Genomic DNA, 21,939 nt, shown 5'->3' on the forward strand with positions numbered 1-21,939 from the left:
TCAATATATTTTATTTTTCACAATTGTCACGATGAAGTTACGTCTCATGGAAAAAATATTATATTTTTAAAGTGACGAGCAGTGTTGTCAGGGCCCTTAAGTCGAAAATTACATATCGTTAACACTGGCGACAAGTGTTCAAACATCCGTTCTAAATAGCATAAGATAGAGCCCAAAATATTCTATTTAAAAACAAATTTAAAGTTAATTAACGTGTCCGACATATTGGAAATTACCTAATGGTGTATAGCTAAAATATCACCAAAACAATTTCAACATTCTACAACTGGACTATTGTTCTTTTACGATATCTTAAAAAATGATTTTGTCACATAGCTACGTTATTATAGTTTGCGGACGGCAGTATAGTGTAGCTTTCGTACCTACTTTTGTACTTAGTTTCTTCAAGTTTTTAAGCTTCAAGAGGTAGTAGTGTTAGGTACTAAACATTCACTTCACTTTTTATTTTTATGGCTCCATCAATATGAGAACTGATGATTTTGCCAATGTCACAGTTGAAAGAAAAAAAAACGAAACAAAAAAAAAAATTTTCGCTAAGCTCTAATAGGACATTAACCGGTGTTGGTAAGTTGGACTACGGGAGTACTCAGTTGAGAATGTAAAACAAAACAGCAAAACAATATTTATAAATATATGTTATTTAAGTGGATAAATTTACATAGAGTAACAATATGGGGGGAGAACACTAAAGTTAAGAGGTTGTTTATGTTAACGGGGCGGGGGAATTTTGGAGAAAGTAAGTTATAAAGTGGAACAGCAATATTAGGACAATTGAAAAAAATGTGTTCCAAGGTACCGTCTTCTAGGCCGCACTAACAAAGTATGTGGGTACGTGTCTTGGGAACTAAATTCGTTATTATTTATAACCATAGGGATGCGAATGGTTGATCTCTCATATGAGAAGCTATCGTTTCCGTACTAAGCTACCACTGCTCTTTAGTGCAGCTTTCTTAATAACTATGAGATAATTCTTTCTTACAAATATGACTATTGAACAATATCTGGCACAATCGAGGTAGTTGTAATGCTTATTTCTTCCAGATTATATTATAAGTAGCACTTAGTGTTAACACCTCTCTAAAGGCACGTACGTAATTATATATACAACTAAAAGATTGCACCTTTTTTAAGTTCGCTTAATTGTAATTTATAATGATGATCGTTCATCTACTAGCATTGCACGTTTCAAGCGAGTATTTTTAATTTTTATTTTACTAGACGAATATTTGGCCACAATCTCATCCGACGATGTGACCGAAAATATTACGTTTGTCATATTAATGCAAGCCAAGCACTACATAGCATAGGGATACACCACACTTATCGACGCGGCATCGGCTTGAAGCGATCATGTGTTACCATTTCGCCGTCGACGCGGTCGTTCGGGCGTCGACGTGGCCATTCGGGCGTATTCGCTGTCATTCGGACATCCATGTGGCTGTCCGGATGTCGACGCCAACCGATCAGCCGTTCGTCGGCTGCGTACGGACGCGATCGGTAATTCACAATGTCTTTTTTGCTCTTATTACATGGGACATAAAGCTGATCGACTTTAAAAGTATCCCTGGATGCCATTTAGCAGTGGCTTGGGAGCGAAGAAGAAAAATGGTTTGAACTATTAACACCACTATATAGTAACCACGGTTGACCGTGGTTCTCATGAGAGTCAAAAGACATAAAAATATATTTCCTATGATCCCATGGGAGCATAGCGGCGAAAACATTACTCATGAGTCCCATAGGATTACCTATAGGCATGGGAGCCAAATGGCAGGAGTGGACTTTATGCAATTCCGTGTCGATAGATGTGGCGCATCACTAATTATTTGAACAAGCGCATTGCTAGCAAGCGAGCGTTTACCTTAACTTTATTAACTGTACTTACTGCACAAAAAGTTTAAAAAAATAAGTTACCTAGTTTTTCTGCGTATCCGAATCGACAACATTATTAAAATTCTTCGAAATAGAGCAAAAGTGTGCGATAATATTAGACACTTACTTGCGGTGGAATTACTTATTTGCAATGCAAAAGCAATACAAATGAATAATATCCATTAATCACATATTATGTGAAATGTAGTAGAAAAATCAAAGTCACCAATAACAAATTTTGAAGCAATGTTTTGGCTTGTTTAAATTTTCAACTACATTTTAATAGTGAATGAAATTAAAAAGGTGGTAACTCATTGTTTATCACTTTTAACGGGGTTATTCGCCGGCGGGGCTGGCATCAGCTTTTTATCTGAAATGAAGATTTTGTAAATGTAGAATGTATAACATTTCCATTTACTTTATATGTCAATCAATTACTACACGAAAGAAGAAATAGTTCACATAATATTGCACTGCATTGTTTTCTTGTATTCTTGATAATAAACAAGGCGCTCTATAACATATAATACCTATATTAATGAAAACAGATAAAGTAATAATATATTTCTATTACGAAAGTAAGTAAGTAGTCGTAGATAAGGGCGTTTTTTGTTGATTATAAGCAAGTCACATGATGATAAGGGTGATGATAAGTAGCCCAAGACGGAAAATGCTTTCCAACTTGCTTGTGTATGTATTTGTGTGTGTGGTGCCTATTCACTATAGCTAAAGTATAATGTAGAGCATAGGTTCCCAAACTTTTGGGCATGCCGCCCACTCAGGGAGATGCCTCACGGGGGTTGCATCGTCGCAACTGCGTTGTACTACGTATAAATCAGAACGACATGCCATACGGTGCACTGAAACAGCGTGCGTTGACGAACAGCGCGTGTGGCACTCAGTCCGTTGAAATAATAGCGTTGCGACGACGCAACGCACCGGCCGTGTGGCATCGCCCTTAGGCAAGATAAAAAGTAATTGAAAACATTTTTTTACATTAACACAAAAAGTCACAAGGAAAAAATATGTAGTGTATATATGTAGTGTATATTATATGTATAGATAGTTCAGGTTTTTTTTCAAATGCGGCCCCCTGGACCGCATCTATTGCTTCCGAGCCCGGCCCCTACCCTAGGACTCTTCAGCGCCCCCTGGGGTAGGGACCATTTTAGAAAACTATGTTGTAGAGTAACTCGCATACAAATTTCACTTTCACTTGTGTTTTTCGCTTGCTTGCGTTGGCTGGGTACACAGCGTAGAAATCTGCCTACCGCGCACGTGCGTTCTCGAGTCTTGCGCTTTGCGCTGCGGAGACTTGCGCGCATGCGCGGGCGGCGCCTTGCCTTTGTTTGGGTTGTCGACACTCGAAACGGCTGCTGCTCTGTGATTGGCCAGTGGTACTGTCCTCCACAAACGTTCCTTGTTGCTTGCGTGGAAATATCAAGCTTGCTAGATACCAAACTCACGCAACGAAATGAAATCCAACGCAAAGCAAGCGGCCGGTGCAAGCGAGCAACTCGTGAACAATCCTACCTGCGCTTACGCGACAGATCTTTGCGTATGCGCTCATGAACTCATAAGGGCTGGTTCAGGGGCCCTACTCTCGAAGCACTAAGAATGTATGATAACGCGATTTGACAGTTTTGAACGGGCCGTTTGACGTTTGAGAGAGAGTTTGAGAGTAAGGCCCCAGATTCAAGACCCTAAGAACATCAGAAGTAACCGCAAGAGTTTTACCGGTTACACCACAAACTTACAGATAAAAAGTGTGGAATGTTGAGTCTGAATGACAAAGCATCGATGCCATATATTTATAGAACAACCCAGTTCTCATTCACCCGGCCCGTAAAAAATACTGTGTGATCTTGGGAAGAATACAGAGTTTCTTTGCTGTAGTTGCAGCCAAGGACTCTTATCAAGTTGGATGCAATATCCACACAAAGAAACTCAAGGTAGTCAGTAACCGGTACGGGTTTACATTGGAAAGCCGAGGTTAGATGGAAAAATTCGATCTATTAGCCTCGCTACAATTTGCGACGATACGAGGGCCAGATTCAAAGTTTCCATTATCGTGGACTCTCAATCAAAGCTCTCAGTTACCCAAGAGTTGTATATAATAATATCTTAGGTTAGGTTAGCTTAGAAAAAAAAGTACGGCATTCTTAGGGGGGAGACTGTCGCCCGTTACCGGTGGACCCGAGATGGCGGCGTCCGTGTTCCACGTCCGCCTCTCAAGACGGTTAACGGGGAGGTAACATCCCTCCGGATGTTCCGGATGGAGTTTGACACATTGTCGAACTGCTCACCGTCGGAGTCGTGGAAGAATGCGAAAGCGTCCCTGTGACTCCGATATATGGTGAGGAGGGAATACCGTCAGGTTTTAATCGGTAGGAGTCTGACATAACCCCTCGATTTCTCCGGGCGGAGGGTATCCATGAGGATATGAGCAGTTGGGTGTATGACAGTGTTTCTTTACATAGCTCTTTGTTAATAGATATGTTAGAGCTGCGGACAAAAATGTTATTTGTGGTTGTCTATGTGTATGTACATGGCATCCGCGACACAGGGATTCCTAATGCGGAGCTAATAAACAAAAATTACATACCTACTAGTGTTTTCTATACTAGTAACAAGGAGTTGCATGTTTCATAAATGACAAACTTTGTGGTTCTTATTAAGATTCTTATTTTAAAAGTAATGCAAACATTTCCGAGCATGTTTGAGAAAAGGACTCATTTTAAATTTGTAGTACGTAACACTTACCTTCAGCGACGTCGGGAGTGCTGGGTTCAGGAGCGCTGGCAGCTGCATAAGGAGACGGCATTGGTGGCTGTTACAAAAAATATTTTTGTAAGAAACTTTAAATTACAATCTTTCACTCTATTAGTTTAAACGGAACTTAAACAGTTTGACTAAAGCTGTTTATTGTCACAACTGAGATTACTAGCTGTAATATATCAAATTATGGCAAGAATTATGCATAAAATTTAATTAATTAAAGGAAATCATATTAACTTACATAAGGGACAGCGGCTGTAGGAGGAAGCAATGGCATTGTAACACTGCCTTTTTCGTCACCTCCCGCTGGGAAACCTAGCGTCGGTGCCACATTGGGATAAGGTGGAAGGTTAGCACCTGGGTAAGGTTGGTTACCGCCTGGATAAGGTGGGTTTCCGCCTGGGTAAGGTGGGTTTCCGCCTGGAAAAGGTGGGTTTCCGCCTGGGTAATGTGGGTTCCCGCCTGGGTAAGGTGGGTTCCCGCCTGGGTAAGGTGGGTTTCCGCCTGGGTAAGGTGGGTTTCCGCCTGGGTAAGGTTGGTTTCCACCTGGGTAAGGGCTGCCAGCAGGTGGATATGGGTTTACGGCTGGGTACTGTTGGTTTGGCGACGGATACGTCTGGTTTGATGGTGGGTATGCTTGATTGGTTTCAAGAGGTCGAGCATTAGGGTATTCCGCGAGTGGTACATCAGGTTCAAATTCTCGCAACGGAATAGTTCCTATTATCAGACGTCTTGAAGCCGAGGAATCTGAATGACAGCCTGACGGGGTGATTGTCGCCTGGAAAAAAACGAATATTTTAATCAAAACAGAGTAGAGATTTAAATACTGCTCTACTCGAATTACTCAAGGCCAGCAGCAGGGTATGATTGGATGATAATTTTAGTTTGATTTTAGGACAAAAACTGCTAAAGTAATCGTAGTTATGAAGGTAATGAAAACGAAACTTACCTTAAATTTATAATCAATGTCAATATAAGAACATGCATTCAAATTATATACTTCCATATGCGGTATCTCCATTTCTAACGCCCAGTTGCGCGTGGTGTTAGCAGGGATCGGACCTTTCTTTAGTTCTGCTATAACGTCTTTATCGCTGCGAGTGTCCGGTTCATGCGTAGCGCGGAATTCTATAGTCTGCACAAACGATAATTTTGTATAGTGGATTTTACAGGTTAGTAATAGCACTAAATATTATTACACCACAGCTACACTTATCACCTGCTTGAGATTACCATTGAAAATACCACTAGCTTGTGATTCAGATACCACCGATTTGTACTACAGCAGCAGGGTAAGTACTTGCTGTTGAATTTTCAAGAAATACGCTGCTGTAACTGGTACATGAAAAAACAAATATAAGTACACGATTTAGATCAGGAAAAATAATACGATTTTCAATGGTTGACGACTATAACTTCTTTTATTTTTTTCCATCCTCTAAGACTATATGATATTATAATATAACTACCTACTACTAATATAACCTATAGTGTTTTTTTAAATGGGACTGTATAGGCATATCCCAAACCATAGAGATACAAAGAAATTGTCTTAGGAACCATTAAGTCTTTTTTGTGAAAACAATTTTGGCGCAGTCAATGTTTTGGTCAAGCGTGAGTTATCCATAAAAATGAATAAAATTCGCAGAGCCGGATATTTTTCGTCTATAGCATATTCATCTCATCATTCTGACGCTTCGCGACTCTTCTGCTCTGCGCTAGATATGAGCGCCGCGCCGGCGCGCCGTTCTGTTTGATCAGGCGCTCTGATAGTACGCACACGCACGCTGAAAATGGCGACGCCAGAAAATGACTTTTCTAAGATAAAACTTTTTTTTAATAAAATGTAAGTTCGCATTTGACCTCTATCTCACTTGATGGAAATAGAAATATAAAATAAAAATATAATAAAAAAGATGACGATGAGGTCGACGATGGAGCATGCATACCTAAATAACCTTCAGGGAACACGTCTGCAGGCAGGGAATTCCACTCCATAGCCGTTCGCCATATAAATGTGGAAGCGTAACGCTTCGTGCGAATCTTTGGAATATCCAAAACATAGAGGTGGAACCCAAGCCTACGCCTAGTCCCCCGGTGATGGAAAGGGTAACGCGGAATTAAATCGTGTAATTCCATCTCCGTGATTATATCCTGTAAAATACCAACAAGCTGGCAACTTTACGGCGGTGTTTTAGGCCCTGCAGCTTCGCCTCCACTAATTCCGAGTCACCTATATACCCTTCTTGGCACGGTTGTCAATTGAATCCAAGGTGGCCAGTTGGTATGTAGCAGAGCCATCCTAAAGGTGGCAGCAGTACTCCATGCACGACCGGACTTGTGCTTGGTACAGCTGAAGCAACTCACCACGGAAAGGATCCCAAGCTTCCTTGCTGCATGTCTGGCCATGGATTCAATGTATCTGCTGAAGTTCAAATTGGACGACAGGTCCATTCCAAGTAGCTGGAGACAGTCGGCTATCGGTATGGATATATCACGAAAAGTGGAGTCAGCTCAAAAGGACTCCGTTTTGTGGAGAATAGACACGCCTGCGTTTTGGTAGCGTTAAATTTGACAAGATTGGCATCGCCCCAATCGGAGACTGCCTTGAGTGTCAAATCCAAACGGCTAACCATGGACTCTCGACAATACTGGATTTCCTCTCCACTGACCATTGCATTGGTCAAGTACCTATCTATAATAATAATAACGCACACATTCAATATAGCCCCGCACTAGGGAAACCCTGTGTCGCGGGTGCCATGGACCACAAATTACACCCAAACTCACGACAGAAATAAATGTAGGTCATACAAATATTTCTCCCGGCCCAGGAATCGAACTTGGGATCTCTGCGTGGCAGTCAAGCATGGTAAACGTTCGGCCACGGAGGCTGTCACAACTGTGTTGCCATCAGCATACCCAAAGGTACTTGGAATTAACATATCATTGATATGCAGCAGAAAGAGAGTTGCAGACAGTGCGGAACCCTGAGGAATCTAACACCATATGTTTGGAAGAGTAGCCTTGTCAGACCACTCGAATCGAACGTTCGCTCAAGAAATCCGATATCCAATTGCAAAGGTCAGTGGGAAGCCCATAAGAGGGAAGCTTAAAACTTACTTAAAAGCTTAGTTACGACTTGCGTGCCAGACCCTGTCAAAGGCTTTAGAAACATCCAAAGAATTTTGCGAATGTTGCTGCAAATGTGACAGGTATATACAAGAAGATCCCCAGTTGATCGTCCTCGTCAGAATTCGTACTGGCGATCACTGAGGAGGTCGTTGCCTTCAAGGTACGACAGGAGACGGTTGTTGAGTACACGTTCCATAATCTTGCAGAGTATGGAAGTGACTGAGATAGGTCTATAGTTGACAGAGTCAGCTCTGCTTCCCATTTTCGGCACAGGTTGCACGTTTGCAAGCTTCCACGACCTGGGAACTACACCAGTCTCAAGTGAGAGGCGGTACAGGCGTAGGCGTGTGAGAATAGGAGACAACTCAGGCGCACAGTTACGTAGTACTAGTGCTGGAATTCCATCTGTCCGCTAGCTTTATTCACGTCTAGATTCCGTAGAGTTCTAAGTGCCTCTTTTTGGCGTATGCGAATTGGCGCCATAGTGCAGCCAGGTTTGCGAACTCTTTGCAAAGAGTGAGGCAAAAAGTCTTCTGCAATATAGGCCAGCGTGCCGTCCGGTCTCAGCAGAGGTGGCATAGATGGGCGACAAAAGTTAGTTAGCGACTTTATATTTAAAGAAGCTGATTTCTTTAAAAAATTAATTTGTTAATTTCTGGCGTCGCCATTTTCTCTACGCATACACAATAAGGAAGCGAGCGCGTATAAATTTGATTACTATAGGAAATACGTTATTTTATTATTTCCTTTAAAAAAGTATTCGTATAACGGCTTTTGTGAAAACAAACACCGTTATACAAATTCGTTTTAGGGTCGTGCTCGCGCCGCCGAAACGCAGTCGCCGCCGACACTTTTTCGTCGGCGCGCCGACGCCGGTGGGTCTATTATCGGCGCTCATATCTACTCCGCGCCAGTGTGAGTTAAGATTCCGAAATCAATACCATGGTAAAAATGTATATTATATAATAAGTATCACATGTAGTACAGGGTATCACATGTAGTTCCTACCATAGTTCTAAGTTTGTGTTGACTATAATATGATATGCAAATAAATAAATAAATAAATTTTAAAATAGAGTTCTTACCTTTTTAACCTCGAAAACGATTTCATCGATTTCGACGCTGCTTCGATTAGCACAGTCCAGCTCAATATGCATGGTTTGTCCCGGACAGTAACCCGATTGATTCATACGGACCACTATCTCGCAATTGCCAGACGGTACGCAACAGCAACAATAGGCCTCTATAAAATTAAATACCGTTGGTTCCTGAAATCAGAGCGATTTACTCAGGGAAATAATATAATAATAATAATATAATTATTTATTCAGACAACAATCTTTTTAAGTTCCAATAGTGTTAGTAACTTACAAATCGTAATCGTTACTTTCTCAAACTCGTATCTTAAAGCACAAAGTTACTGTAATGCAAAAAATGAATTGTGTATACAAATTTTGCAGGCTGATTTTCCTTCATATTTACACACTTCCTTTTACCTATTCTTAAAGTAATGCATCCAAATTAACACTCTTGATAAGAAAATGAAATTAATTAGAAAGTTTTCCTGAATAATCATTCTTTATAAGATATGAGTTTGAGAAAGTATGGCTTCGAAATATATCTTAAAGACTATGTTAGTGATAATAATAATAAACAATTGCACATAAACTAAATTATAAAAAGTGGCAGCCGACTCTCAGATCTCTCATCCGCATCCAGACCCAATATTCTCTTGTGAGACTATTCAATCAGAACCCGAATGAAAGATTTCATAATGGATAGGTCATATCTATCAGGTATGACCTGTAAAATGGTGTTGGTGCTGCCGCTGTCTGCTGAGCAATGAGGCTGACTTTTTGCGGATAATGGCATTGAAACCATCAACCCGCGCAGCTGCAAACATGGTAGACGTACTGCAAAAGCGTAGGGTTGCCCCCTATCAACATTCCAAACCCATTATTGTATGTGACTGGTAGGGTACTAAGCGATTTTTCAGTATAACTGATCCACAGGATGCTCGTATAGAACGATTGGCAATAATAATAACGCACACACTCAACATAGCCCCGTACTAGCCCTGAAACCCTATGTCGCGGATGCCATGGACACACACATAGACAACCACAAATTACTCCCAAAGTCGAGATAGAAATAAATGTAGGCCATACAAATATTCTCTCGGCCCGGGAATCGAACCGGCTACCTCTGCGTGGTAGTCCGGCATGGTAACCGTTCGGCCACAGAGGCAGTTATTGGCAATGAGTTATCGTTTTTAACCGAGTTCAAAAAAAGGAGGAGGTTCTCAATTCGACTATGTCTTTTTTTTGTATTTTTTGTATGTATGTTACGCGATAACTCCGCCATTTGTAAACCGATTTTGATGATTTTTTTGTTGGAAAGAGGGTACTTCAGAAGTGGTCCCATTTAAATTTAAAGAAAATATTCGACCTCTAAGGGTGGTAAACTAGGGGATGAATGACTTTTGAGGTCGGTTTTTTTAGTACTCTGTACTTAGGTTATACATATTTAATGCGCACTACTCTTGGTGGTATGGTAGTGATTAAGATTGAAAAATCAAAAGGGATCTCTTTAACCTGGACGGGATGAATCATTAAAAGCGATATACGAACTCGGCGTTTAAGTGCAGCCATAGAACGTGCTTGTACTTTGGATCGTTCTTATCGTAAGCGGCATGGAGTTGGATTTAAATCTTAAGTGTCAAGCTTGACGTGCTCTTGACCCTGTACTTCAGTGCCTATACGTCGTCGGCGCTTAGGGTTGTAACATTTTTATTTTACTAGTACCTACTTATCTTGGCTTATTTAGAGTTTGTACGTTACACAAATGATCATAATGTTAATTATGGCATGTTCATTGACTTATGGGCATGTTACAAAAATTCGCTTCCACTCCAAACCGCCACAATATAAATTGAGCCTTATTCTATACTATATCTTAATATGACGCCAGTGTCCAGCGAGATTAAGGCGTTTTTTTTTTCGTCAAAATCGAGTCGAAAAAAATATTTGTTTATTATCTTTAATAGGTTGAGGCACATACAATGATTATTGAGAAACTCTTTAATTCGATAAACATAACTTCAAATATTAAATTCAAGGTAAAGTTTTGATTTATTAGTTATGTACAGTGTCGAGAACACGGCAAGCTTGACACTAAAGATTACTCAAGTCTACGCCTGTAAGACAAGGATGGTCCAAATTACAAAGTGCCAAGAGATGTGTCTGACTGTGCTGTTAGGAAGTTCTGATTGTGGTGCCAGGGTAAAAAAACCCCTAATTAATTATAAAATGTCACTGCGTTGCTTTAATAGAATAGTATAACCTCACAAGTGAAGTATTTTGATAAACTTTTAATTGCATAGCGAACTCCCAATTATCTCACAATATTGTACATTAAATAGGTGAAGCATACTTAACATAGCATTCGTTAAATCTCCGTACAATTGATAGCTCCGAAGCTTTGGCTATAACAGACACTGTAATAAATTACCTACCTACACATCGCGTTCAGCCACTATTTCAATCCGACATTTTTTGTCACTATTTAATGTAAAAGCTTACGTCGGTTCACGCATTACAAAAAAACTATATATATTGTGAAAACACAGGTCGCATATAAGTTGGCAGTAACGAGATAAGAATAATTTCACTGTGCCCCATTAAACATTAGGCATAAATATACGAGTTATTAATAAAATCTAGGCTTAATTTTAACATGTGTGTCTTTACAATTTTATTACGGTCTGTCTGATGTAGTTAAGTTACACAAATTAGATGTGAGATAAGTGGTAAGTAAATGGATTTGAACATGACGCCGACCAAAATCAGATGTCGGAGTAGTCCAAGGGGCCTACCACAACTTCTTAAAACAATATTACTTTAACCGTTCGTTGACTTTTCGTACCATGACGCGCTTAAAGTAAGCTTATAAGTATTATAATGTTAAAACTATGATGTTTTATTGGCAGCAATGTGACTATTCATTCACTCAGTTCGTACTATGACGCGACTTTAACATCAAAGTAACATTGTTCATATGTCAAATTTAGCAATCTTAAAATAGTTACACGGATGCAATGGAAACAATATTATTTTCAGTTTTATTGTCTTAATATTGATTTCTAATGATTAAAAGTTAAGTATACAACATAGGAAATAATTTCTCGTTAAATTAAAATACACGATGTTTATTTCGAAAAATTATGACAGCGACATCTATATGATCCTTGGCGACACTAACAGTTGACACTAGACTATAATTCCGAATTTACAACATGACAATTAAGACTCAGCTTGTTTTTTTTATTTTTCCTCATGCAAAAGTGGAGAAATAATTGAAAACAACGTAATTTTTAAAAAAAGCTCTTGAAAAGCTCCTCGAAGACTTTGCTCCTTCATATGATCATACCATTTTGATGGGTGATTTTAATAATTGCTTTCTTAAAAATGATTCACGTTCGAGCAGTCTTCGTTCTGTTATAAATTCCTCTAACTTACATATTTTTCCATCTACCGCTACGCATCATTTTCCTAACTGTACTCCCTCTCTTCTGGACCTCATAGCAGTATCTTTTTCCGAACTTGTCACCAAGCACGGTCAATTCACGGCCGATGCCTTTTCCTATCACGACCTCGTGTACCTGTCCTATAGGGTGCGCGTGTCTAAGGCTAAGTTTAAAATTCTCCTACAACGTAATTTTGGACGGACTTAGATCGATTGCGTGAAGACGCGAGTAGGGTTAGTCAATTCTACTCGTGTCTTCACGCCAGTAGTGGATAGTGTTGGTTCGGTGGATGAACAGGTCGAGTTATTTACGTCGCTACTGATTCACCTTTATGATGTACATGCATCAGTTCGACCTGTTCGGATCAGGCACCTTCCTGCACCGTGGCTGAGTAGTGACTTTCGAAGTTATATGGAGAAAAAGAATCGTGCGAAAACCAGGTACAAAATTGAACCATCTGATGCGAATTGCAAAAAATATCACCGAATCAGAAATCGCTGCAACACATTGATTAGGGATGCTCAGCGACGCCACATCCACACATCCATCGAAAATGGCAACCCCACTAAAATTTGGAATTTCCTGAAGTCGCTTGGAGTTGGTAAATCTCATAGTAATAATTCTTCTTTAGACCTGAATCTAGATAACCTAGACATCTGCGCTTTTTTTTTACTGTTCAGTCAAAGACAACACTGCAATATCTTTTATCATTACCAACTCCTGACTATTCATCTTTTGTTCTTATTTTTTAAACGATTTAGCTATCGTTTCCAAAGCTGTAGGCAGAGATTGCGTTAGTCGTAAAATGATTATTCCTCTCCTCGATCTCCTCACTCCCGTCATTACTAAAATCCTTAATTAACTGTCTCTACCTGTGTTTTCCCCTCTGTCTGGAAAGACGCTTATGTCATTTCACTACCGAAAAAAAAAAACCAAGCACCCCTTCAGACTATCGTCCTATTTCAATTCTTCCTTTCCTGTCGAAAGTCCTAGAAAAGCTTGTTCACTGTCAGTTGACTAATTTCGTAAACAGGAACAACCTTTTCGATCCTTTCCAGTCTGGTTTCCGCAATGGTCATAGTACGACTACTGCACTCACGAAAATCACTGATGACATCCGTTTGGTGTGGAAAATCAACAATTGACTGTGCTGACACTTCTTGACTTCAGTAATGCCTTCAATGGTGTTGACTTTGACCTATTATTGGAAGATTCTCGTACTCTTAATAATATCCAGCAGTTATTGATTGGTTTCGAAGTTACCTCTGTGGACGTCGGCAGTGTGTACGTAATGAGAATTCTTTCTCTACGTGGTGCGATATTTCCGCCGGAGTTCCGCAGGGTGGCGTCCTTTCTCCTCTGTTATTTTCTTTGTTTATTAACTCTATCATACAATCCCACACTTCTTCTTATCATCTTTATGCTGATGACCTCCAGATTTGCACCCAGTCGCCTATTCAAGACTTACCACGTGCCATTAATACTACCAATGTGGACCTTGAATCCATTCGTCAATGGAGTCTGTCCTTTGGCCTTAAAGTTAACCCATCCAAAACGCAATCGATTACTATAGGTAGCATTTGGTTTAATTCTCGTTTAAATCTAGACTCTCTTCTTCTCTCTGAGAAGGCTTAAAACTTTTTGCAGACTAAAACTAAAATTAGTCTGGCCCAGAGCATTCTCCACCCGATACTGGACTATGCAGATGTTTGCTACCCGGATTTGTCAGTCACTCTGCTCAATAAATTGGAACGGCTCCAAAATATGTGTGTTAGGTTCATCTTCGGACTTTGTAAATTTGACCATGTCTCCCAATTTCGCGCACAACTTAAATGGCTGCCCATTCATCGGCGTAGAGATCTTCATATCGTGAAAGTGAAAACTTCTCTATTAAATTCTATTCTATCCCTTTACGCCTTTCTTATCTTAAACATCGCTTTACTTTACACTCTTCTACACTCTGCCGTCCCCTTCGCTCCTCTGATACTCTAATACTAAACTTGCCCTCTCATACCTCTTAACTTTTATTCCAACTCTTTTACCATTTCCGCGATCAAATTGTGGAATTCTCTCCCTGAATCGATTCGACGATCCCCTTCTCTTGATTCCTTCAAACAACGTGTCAAGGATCACTTCCTCAACTCCTAATTTCGTCTGTCCTCTATCCTTTCATTCATTTCCTACATTTATACTTCATTTTTGTTTTTCCTTTAAAAGTACATAAGCATTTAATATTATTGTGTATTTATTGTTATGTATGTATTAAAATTATTATTATTTGTATGTATGTATAACTATCTACGAATATGTATATATTTTTATTATTACTTATTATGTAGAGTACTTATGATGATATTCTTTGGTTGCACCCCTTTTTGCATATCCGAAATGTCTATCCTAAGGTTGCCTGGAAGAAATTGCTATATAGCAATAAGGCCGCCCGTTGCACATTAACTTATCACTACTATTATACTTAAGCTATTGTATTTTATTTTAATTGTAATTTTATGTGCAATAAAGAATATTCCATTCATTCAGTCATTCATTTTAATAAATTTTACTATTACATACCTTTCTTTTTTCAACAGTTAAAATTCTCTGAATGTAAATAACATTAAGTGCTTAAACATTATACTACGATAAGATCATTAAAAAAGAAAGAGATGGCATTATATAGTTCATATAGTGTTATTTCCTCCTATTTTTAGTAAGGAATAGACAATATTGAGAAATCATTCGTTCTTCCAATCACTTTGACATTAATACATTACTTGATTGACAGGTTTGTCATGGTACCAATATGAGTAATATTATAATAAGCTTACTTTAATCTTACATTGAAATAAGACTGTTTTTGGAATGGTTATGGTAGGCCCCCAGTAGGGCTAGCACGACAGGGCGCGATTTGCGCGAGAGAAACTTAAAGCGCGAGATACTGTTATTTTTCCAAAGAGAATAGCAATACCTCGCGCTTCTATGTCGCTTACGGACAAGTCGCACCTTGTCGTGCTGCTGAAAGAACTGTCAGCTGAGAATACATACTTTACAATAAGGATCCGCGTTGAGATCTATTGGAGCAATAACAGTCAGCACAGCTACTTTTTCCTGGTCAAACTTGAAAGAGCGATCCACGACGGCCTTGACTTCGTATTGGACGTACCCGTTACCGCTTTTAAACGACGATGGGCAATGTATCGGAATCTGGCATTGGAAGGGGAACTCGTGGTGGCCCGGCTGGAGGTGTACTTCACCTATTTGAAAAGACATTAATTTAGGTTACAATGGTATTTATGTTCAGAAAAAGCAGAACTTCTATGTGTTAAACAAGCTGATAATATGTTAGCTAGATCAGATTATGCCAAAATAAATCGTGAGGTTCTATGCGAGAACAGCAATATCTTGTACTTTATGTCGCTCTCACGCAAGTCGCGCCCTGTTGTCCTAGCCCTGCAAAACGTTTACACGTAGATTTTTTCAAATATATTTATGCAGCGGACAGTAATATAGTATGTATTATTACAATTCTACATTGGTGTCTGCACTTTGTTGGCAGTTGTTTAATAAAAATCTGATGCAAACTGTTGAGTCTCAATTTTTCAAATGTCGTATAATGCTGGGCATACGTCTCCTAATAGTACAGGGTACTAGGGGTCATTTCAGGGCAAATGTTATGTTTGCTATGGCTGAATTATATAATTTTGGTAACATGTATTGACTATTTAAACATGGTCTGTGTATCAGTGACTCAATTTTCACTTAAACAGGGTGTAACGTAAATGGCATGTTTACGTACCTCGTCAGTTAGAAATATCAAGTTTTGAACAAGTACTTTTTTTTTTTATAAATATTAATAACAATTAATAACAAATGAGTCCGAACCTTACGAGTTTTAATTAATTTTTTATCTTATTATTTTTTATCTATAATTATAGGTAATTAATTAATTTTTTTATCACCTATAAGTGTCGTGTAAACGCGTAACTATTCATATTCTTTATTTGCAAGTTATATGGTTATATAACAGGTGTTCTTATGCTAATGGTACTTGACATGTACCACCCCGTGGGGGCACTGCCACATTCTGAGGGCACTATGTCCTTACTTTACTAAAACATATACATTATTAAAATAAAATTAGAAATAATTTAATAAGGTATACATTTTTTTAAATATAATTAAGAATGATTAATAACAAGAAAGTAAACAGAATTTTTAGCAATATCAACAATAAATATTAGTAATTCCTTTTACATTAGGTCTCATTCCTGATACACTTATGTCTGGCTATTTGACATACTTTTACAAATTATATACTTGGTAAATTATTTTTAAGCACTATTTTCTAAAATGTATTCTTTTAATGAATAAAAAGCTTTGCAGATAGCTCTATAGAGAATGCGAGCCCAATAAATATAAAAACACAAGATACACATAAGGCCTTTGTAACCCACAAAGGCCTTATGTGTATCTTGTGTTTTTATATTTATTGGGATCGCATTGTATATTTTAATTACCATACAGAGGGGCACTGAATGGTATATACCTAGAATACTGAAAGGACGCTTCAATATGTGCAGACCTCTATTGTTACGTTTCAGAGTCTTTACAGGTGAGAAAAGATGATTGTATTTCTTTATAAATTTACTACATTCAAGAATGTATACTGAGGTTAATATCAAAATCTTGTGTGTAATAATGAACGACTTACAAGAGGTTTGTGAGTCTAAATTAGCAAGTATTCTTACACATTTCTTTTGGAGTAAGAATAAGTTGTCAATCAATACGCAACGTTAGACATGCTTTGACATATTTGTACCTAAGTGGAACGATCGTGGCTCATTGGTGATTGCATACTCCTTGCCATTCGGCGTCAGTCTAGTTGCAGTGAAAGTAACAAGAGTGCTAGATCTGGGATTCGTCTAAAAGGTCCAAAACGGCTTTCTCGATTTCAGTGTCTTGGGTTTTTGAGCACTCAATCTTGCATCACTGTTCCGACACAATCATCACGTAATATTCCCAAAGTCATTTTCACGAAATGACGTGAACACTCAATACTTGGTCAATACCATCTTGATATCCCTATATAAAAGGTTATTCACACCAATAAGTAGTAACGTTGATGTTAATACTGTGCAAGTTTGGATTACAAAGATTTTGGATGCAGCAGAAAATGGTGCCAGATAGCTTGTAGCGGTAATCAGTATATGTATAGATATACCCTGGCCCTTTTCATTACACCCTGTACATATTGCCTTCACGCTGTCCAAACTTATTTGCAGTTTGCAACTATAGACATACATCCCAATGAGTTCGCACAAAAGCATATAATAAGATTAAGATTTATTCTCATGAAACCAGTTTCATTATCTAACAAAAATTACTAAACTCTTTTAAAGCAATAAAACAATCTGTCTCGCCAAAGGCGTTAAATGACGTTGCCTTTTTCATATTTTTCAAGAAATCGTTACAGGAATTGAATGTAAGAGAACAAAAATCATCCTTAGTTACATTACGATGACGAGACGGCCCGGACACGGACTTGTGTGAACGAGTTCATACAAAATATACGCAACGATATTTTTTTGAGCCCCTGACGAAACATGGCCTGTCTACGTCCCGGGCACGGCCCCGATTATGTGGATAGACCCTTAAGTGTCGCTAATGACTCGCGGTGCATGTCACTAATTGCGAATATCCTAAGTAGTACATATACCGAATTTCATGTCATTACGCTTTTAGTAATTGAAACGTAATCATCACCATGTCTGAGTCACCCGCGAATTGTACGAAATTGGAGTACAGAGCTGTCATAAAATTCCTCACAGAGAATAAAACGCCGACAGAAATATTAAGATTTAGAGTCCGGCCCGTCATTTACCACCATAGAACGTTGGAGTCGAGAATTCAAGCACGACAGAGAGTCGCTGGAAGAGGATCCCAGGTCAGGTTACCGACGAAAATATTCAAAAAGTAAAAAAAATTGTTTTAGAAGATCGGCGAATCAAGTTGTGACAGAAAGCTGAAGTCATAAGCATTAGCAAGGAATGAATCGGCGACATTTTGCATAATCATTTGCACATGAAAAAGGTTTGCGCGGGCTGGGTGCCGAAAATGCTCACGCCCTTCGACATTCGGTAGGAATTCGGTATTCGGTAGGAATTTTTAGACATCTGTGGCGATAATCCTGACGCCGACGTTTTTTCTCGCATTGTCACTGTTGATGAAACGCGGACCTGTCGTATGATCCAGAGTCAAAACAGGAGTCAATGCAGTGGATAGAAAAGGAAGAAAAGTCGCCACGCCAATTCAAAGTGGAAAGATTGGCATCCAAGCTCATGGCCACTGTTTTCTGGGATTGTGAAGGCATTCTGTTCATCGACTATTTGCCTATAAATACTAAAATGAACGTGGATTATTATGCAGTATTGTTGAAAGCGCGTCAAGTGGTTGTCGAGAAAAGGATAGGCAAACTGGGGAAAAGCGTCTTGTTTGTGCAGGACAATGCGCCCGTGCACACTGCCCGTGTTGCAAGGCGTGCTGTGGCGGAGACAGGATTTGAAGAAATCAACCACCCACCCTACAGTCCAGACCTAGCCCCCAGCGACTATTTCCTGTTCTCCAATTTGAAAAAAGACCTCTGAGGGCGAAGATTTTCGAGTGATGAAGAAATGAAAGCGGTTGTAGACGAGCATTTCGAAGGCAAAGACGGCGAATATATTTTCACTGGGTTGAAAGACCATTTATGGCAAATGAAAGAAATGCATTGAAGTAGAGAGAGGTTATATAGAAAATATTTTTTTACACATTTCTATTGGCATTTTAATTCCCTAGGCTCAAAACTTTTCAGCCGCCTCTCGTATATTATATGCGTAATGCTCAAAGTTCGTTCATTTTGTTCATTATTATGCAGTAATTCGTTATTGCTCTAGTAAATATACAAATATATTTCCACGTAACTACTTACCATCCGTACCACCCATCAAGAAGATCTTATTTTCAAAGTAAGTTTCATGAGAATTGTGGTGCTTAGTATAGTGTTCAGTACGCTCATTAACTCTGCGCGAGTGTTGACTTGTCCAGTGGACGTCGCAGTAGCCTTTTACTTTTACGTATAAACCTGAAAAGACGTGACAGTTATTAACATGTGTGTAAAAACCACCTACTCAACTCTACTCTAGAGCTCAACTTTAGAGTAGCTGACGTCGAGTTACTAATATCCCAAAAACTATTAACGTCCTAAGTTCCAAACTTCACAGGCCTATTTTGACGTCAGCTATTCTAAATTTCTACCCTAAAATAGTCACAGACATTCCGAAATCAAGAATAACGTGAACACTTGTTTGTAACATCATAATCACAAAGCTACATACACAAAGTGCTAATGATTTCAAACTTTAATATCTCTGGTTAATTAATATATTGAAAAACGAATTTCAGATTCATCAGCACGCTCCTGTGATTGATTGAAGCAATAAAACTATTAATTCTAGTCAAATGATATAATACCTATAAATAAATAGTAAGTTTATTAAGACAAGCAGTGTAACTCTTACGGCTTGTATGTGTACACTCCCGCGCCGTACGCCGTGTACGGATACACCACAGACCACATAAATATACACCAACGATATCTGGGTAATTTTCAGGTTAATTTTCTCTCCCTAATTTTGGTGGCAATTATTATTATTAAGTATTGAAGTAATAAATCGTGAAATAATAAATATTTATGTTGTTGTCGTGTGAAATGTTTATGTCGCTTTCGCGCAAGTCGCGCCCCAGTGTTGCCAGGTCCACTGATTTATCAGTAGCTATACTGTTTTAGGCCGATGTCTAAGTGTTCTACTGATGATTAACGAGAATCTATAATAAATCAGAAGGTGATTAACCAATATAGCATTTGCATGAGGTTTGTTTATGCGTTTCTCATTTCTACTAGTTCTAAAGCACTATTACTAATTTAAATATTTTTTCTAACTTTAGTTATTTCCGAACTTATTGTTTTTACACACCAGTGTGTTAGTATGCTGTGAAATATTTTACTCAATTATATTTATTAATTATTATTGGTATTAAAGGTGCATGTTATTAATAAAACGTAACGATTTGTATGGAAGATAACATCAAAAGATCAATCTACAATACAAAAAAGGATTATAAGCAGAGATGAATAAGCGCCCAGGTTTAACCCGCTTTGGTTTAAATCTAGTTAAAACCCATTAACGCACGAATTCGAGGGTAAAAACTATTTACAACTAAATATTAGTTACTAATTGAGTTTTTATCAATGATATAAGGATATTACGAGTTGCCTCTTTATTCGTCTAAAAAGATTTTATTTAATCGAAATTGATTTTGAAAAAGAGAAATTGCTGCCGTTACCGCCCACGATTTTGGGCAGAAATCTAGTGAAAACTTGGCGCTTTGGGTAAAGGCCCGGGCAGGTTGTTTGGGTTTTAACCCACTGCCCATAAATTATCACATTTTGGGTCATGTCAGTAATTTAGGGTTGACTATAATACACCCGCCATATAATCCCTAACTCAAAACTGACGGTTAGCAATTTCATTGGAATGTTAAGTGTCAAACGCAACATTGAGATTTCAAATACGCCAGGGGTAATAAAAAAAAATATTTTTTAAATTATATTATTTTTATATTATATTAAATTTAATTATCAAGATAATATCTTCCGACCTTTTCACATTTAATCTGGCAACACTGTCGCACCCTATCATGCTAGCCCTACTACAGGTACAATTAAAATAATAAAACGTGACAACCCTTATCAACTATACACTCCAAGTGACGTGTAGGCAGACAGTAATAATAATACTCTTTGAGCCAGAACCACCGGAATCGGATAGGCGGGAGTGGCACTATTTGTCATAATATACTATGTTATATTACTAAGACTTTTTTGTATAAGATTTCTTTGAGGGTAGTTGGCAATGGTTACAATATCCTATAAAAGATTTGCTACAATAACTTACCTCGAAAAGTCTTAAGTTTATCCTGATTGAACACTAGTTTGCCGTACACTATTTGCCCCGTATAATACGTGAGATTCGGACTATCAAATGCAAAGTGTCCTTCATCAAAACCCATTTTTAGGCGCTATTGCTTAAGTATTTTTGCAAAAAACACTAATATTGGGCTAATATTTCAGGTTCGGGAATCTACGGTTCTTCGGTTAATAATTTGCAACGTAATAAATTTTACAGCTAAACAAGAATTACCAAAGAATGTATAAATACATTTAAATTAGGTATAACAAAAAACTGGGCGAGTACATCGCTACCGGCGCGGCGCCAATACGTCGCGTCGCGAATCTGTGTTTGAGGGGTAAGAAGACGGGAGGCAGGGCAGGTAGGTGGTACCAAATAAGGAGGACAGGTCTCTTTACACACCACGATGTCTGTTCAGCTACGATTTCGTTAATAGGCTTCAAAAGCAAATTTCATTGCGTGTAAATTATGCACTCCATAAATATGTTAAAATTTCTGAAATATTAAAACAAAATACTTTTTTATTCTATATTATTGTTTTTTTTAATCGAGTTGACTTTCGATCTTTCGGTTCGAATCGAGAGAAGCGTGAATTAAGGGAAT

General features: G+C 38.5%; 1 protein-coding gene across 1 annotated transcript; it reads right to left on the reverse strand.

Moving 5' to 3' along the window:
* Positions 1 to 1,959: 1,959 nt before the first annotated feature.
* Positions 1,960 to 21,661, reverse strand: LOC113234735 (arrestin domain-containing protein 17-like). Its single transcript, XM_026470199.1, has 8 exons — positions 21,322 to 21,661; positions 19,296 to 19,448; positions 15,374 to 15,582; positions 8,892 to 9,074; positions 5,621 to 5,806; positions 4,913 to 5,449; positions 4,657 to 4,723; positions 1,960 to 2,263 (listed from the first exon to the last, which is right to left on the reverse strand). The coding sequence occupies exons 1-8, from the start codon at positions 21,434 to 21,436 to the stop codon at positions 2,205 to 2,207; spliced, it is 1,509 nt and encodes a 502-aa protein (XP_026325984.1). The 5' UTR covers positions 21,437 to 21,661; the 3' UTR covers positions 1,960 to 2,204.
* Between the last annotated feature and the right edge of the window lie 278 nt (positions 21,662 to 21,939).

The sequence above is a fragment of the Hyposmocoma kahamanoa genome, unplaced genomic scaffold (assembly GCF_003589595.1).
Source record: "Hyposmocoma kahamanoa isolate Upper Pololo Valley unplaced genomic scaffold, ASM358959v1 86, whole genome shotgun sequence".
Lineage (NCBI taxonomy): Eukaryota > Metazoa > Arthropoda > Insecta > Lepidoptera > Cosmopterigidae > Hyposmocoma > Hyposmocoma kahamanoa.

Excerpts from the sequence above, each read along its gene's own strand:
- LOC113234735 (XM_026470199.1), bottom strand. The coding sequence starts at position 21,436 with ATGGGTTTTGATGAAGGACACTTTGCATTTGATAGTCCGAATCTCACG. Across the intron at positions 19,449-21,321 it reads TAAACTTAAGACTTTTCGAG|GTTTATACGTAAAAGTAAAA; the intron begins GTAAGTTATTGT and ends ACGTCTTTTCAG. Across the intron at positions 5,450-5,620 it reads ACATTGATTATAAATTTAAG|GCGACAATCACCCCGTCAGG; the intron begins GTAAGTTTCGTT and ends GTTTTTTTCCAG.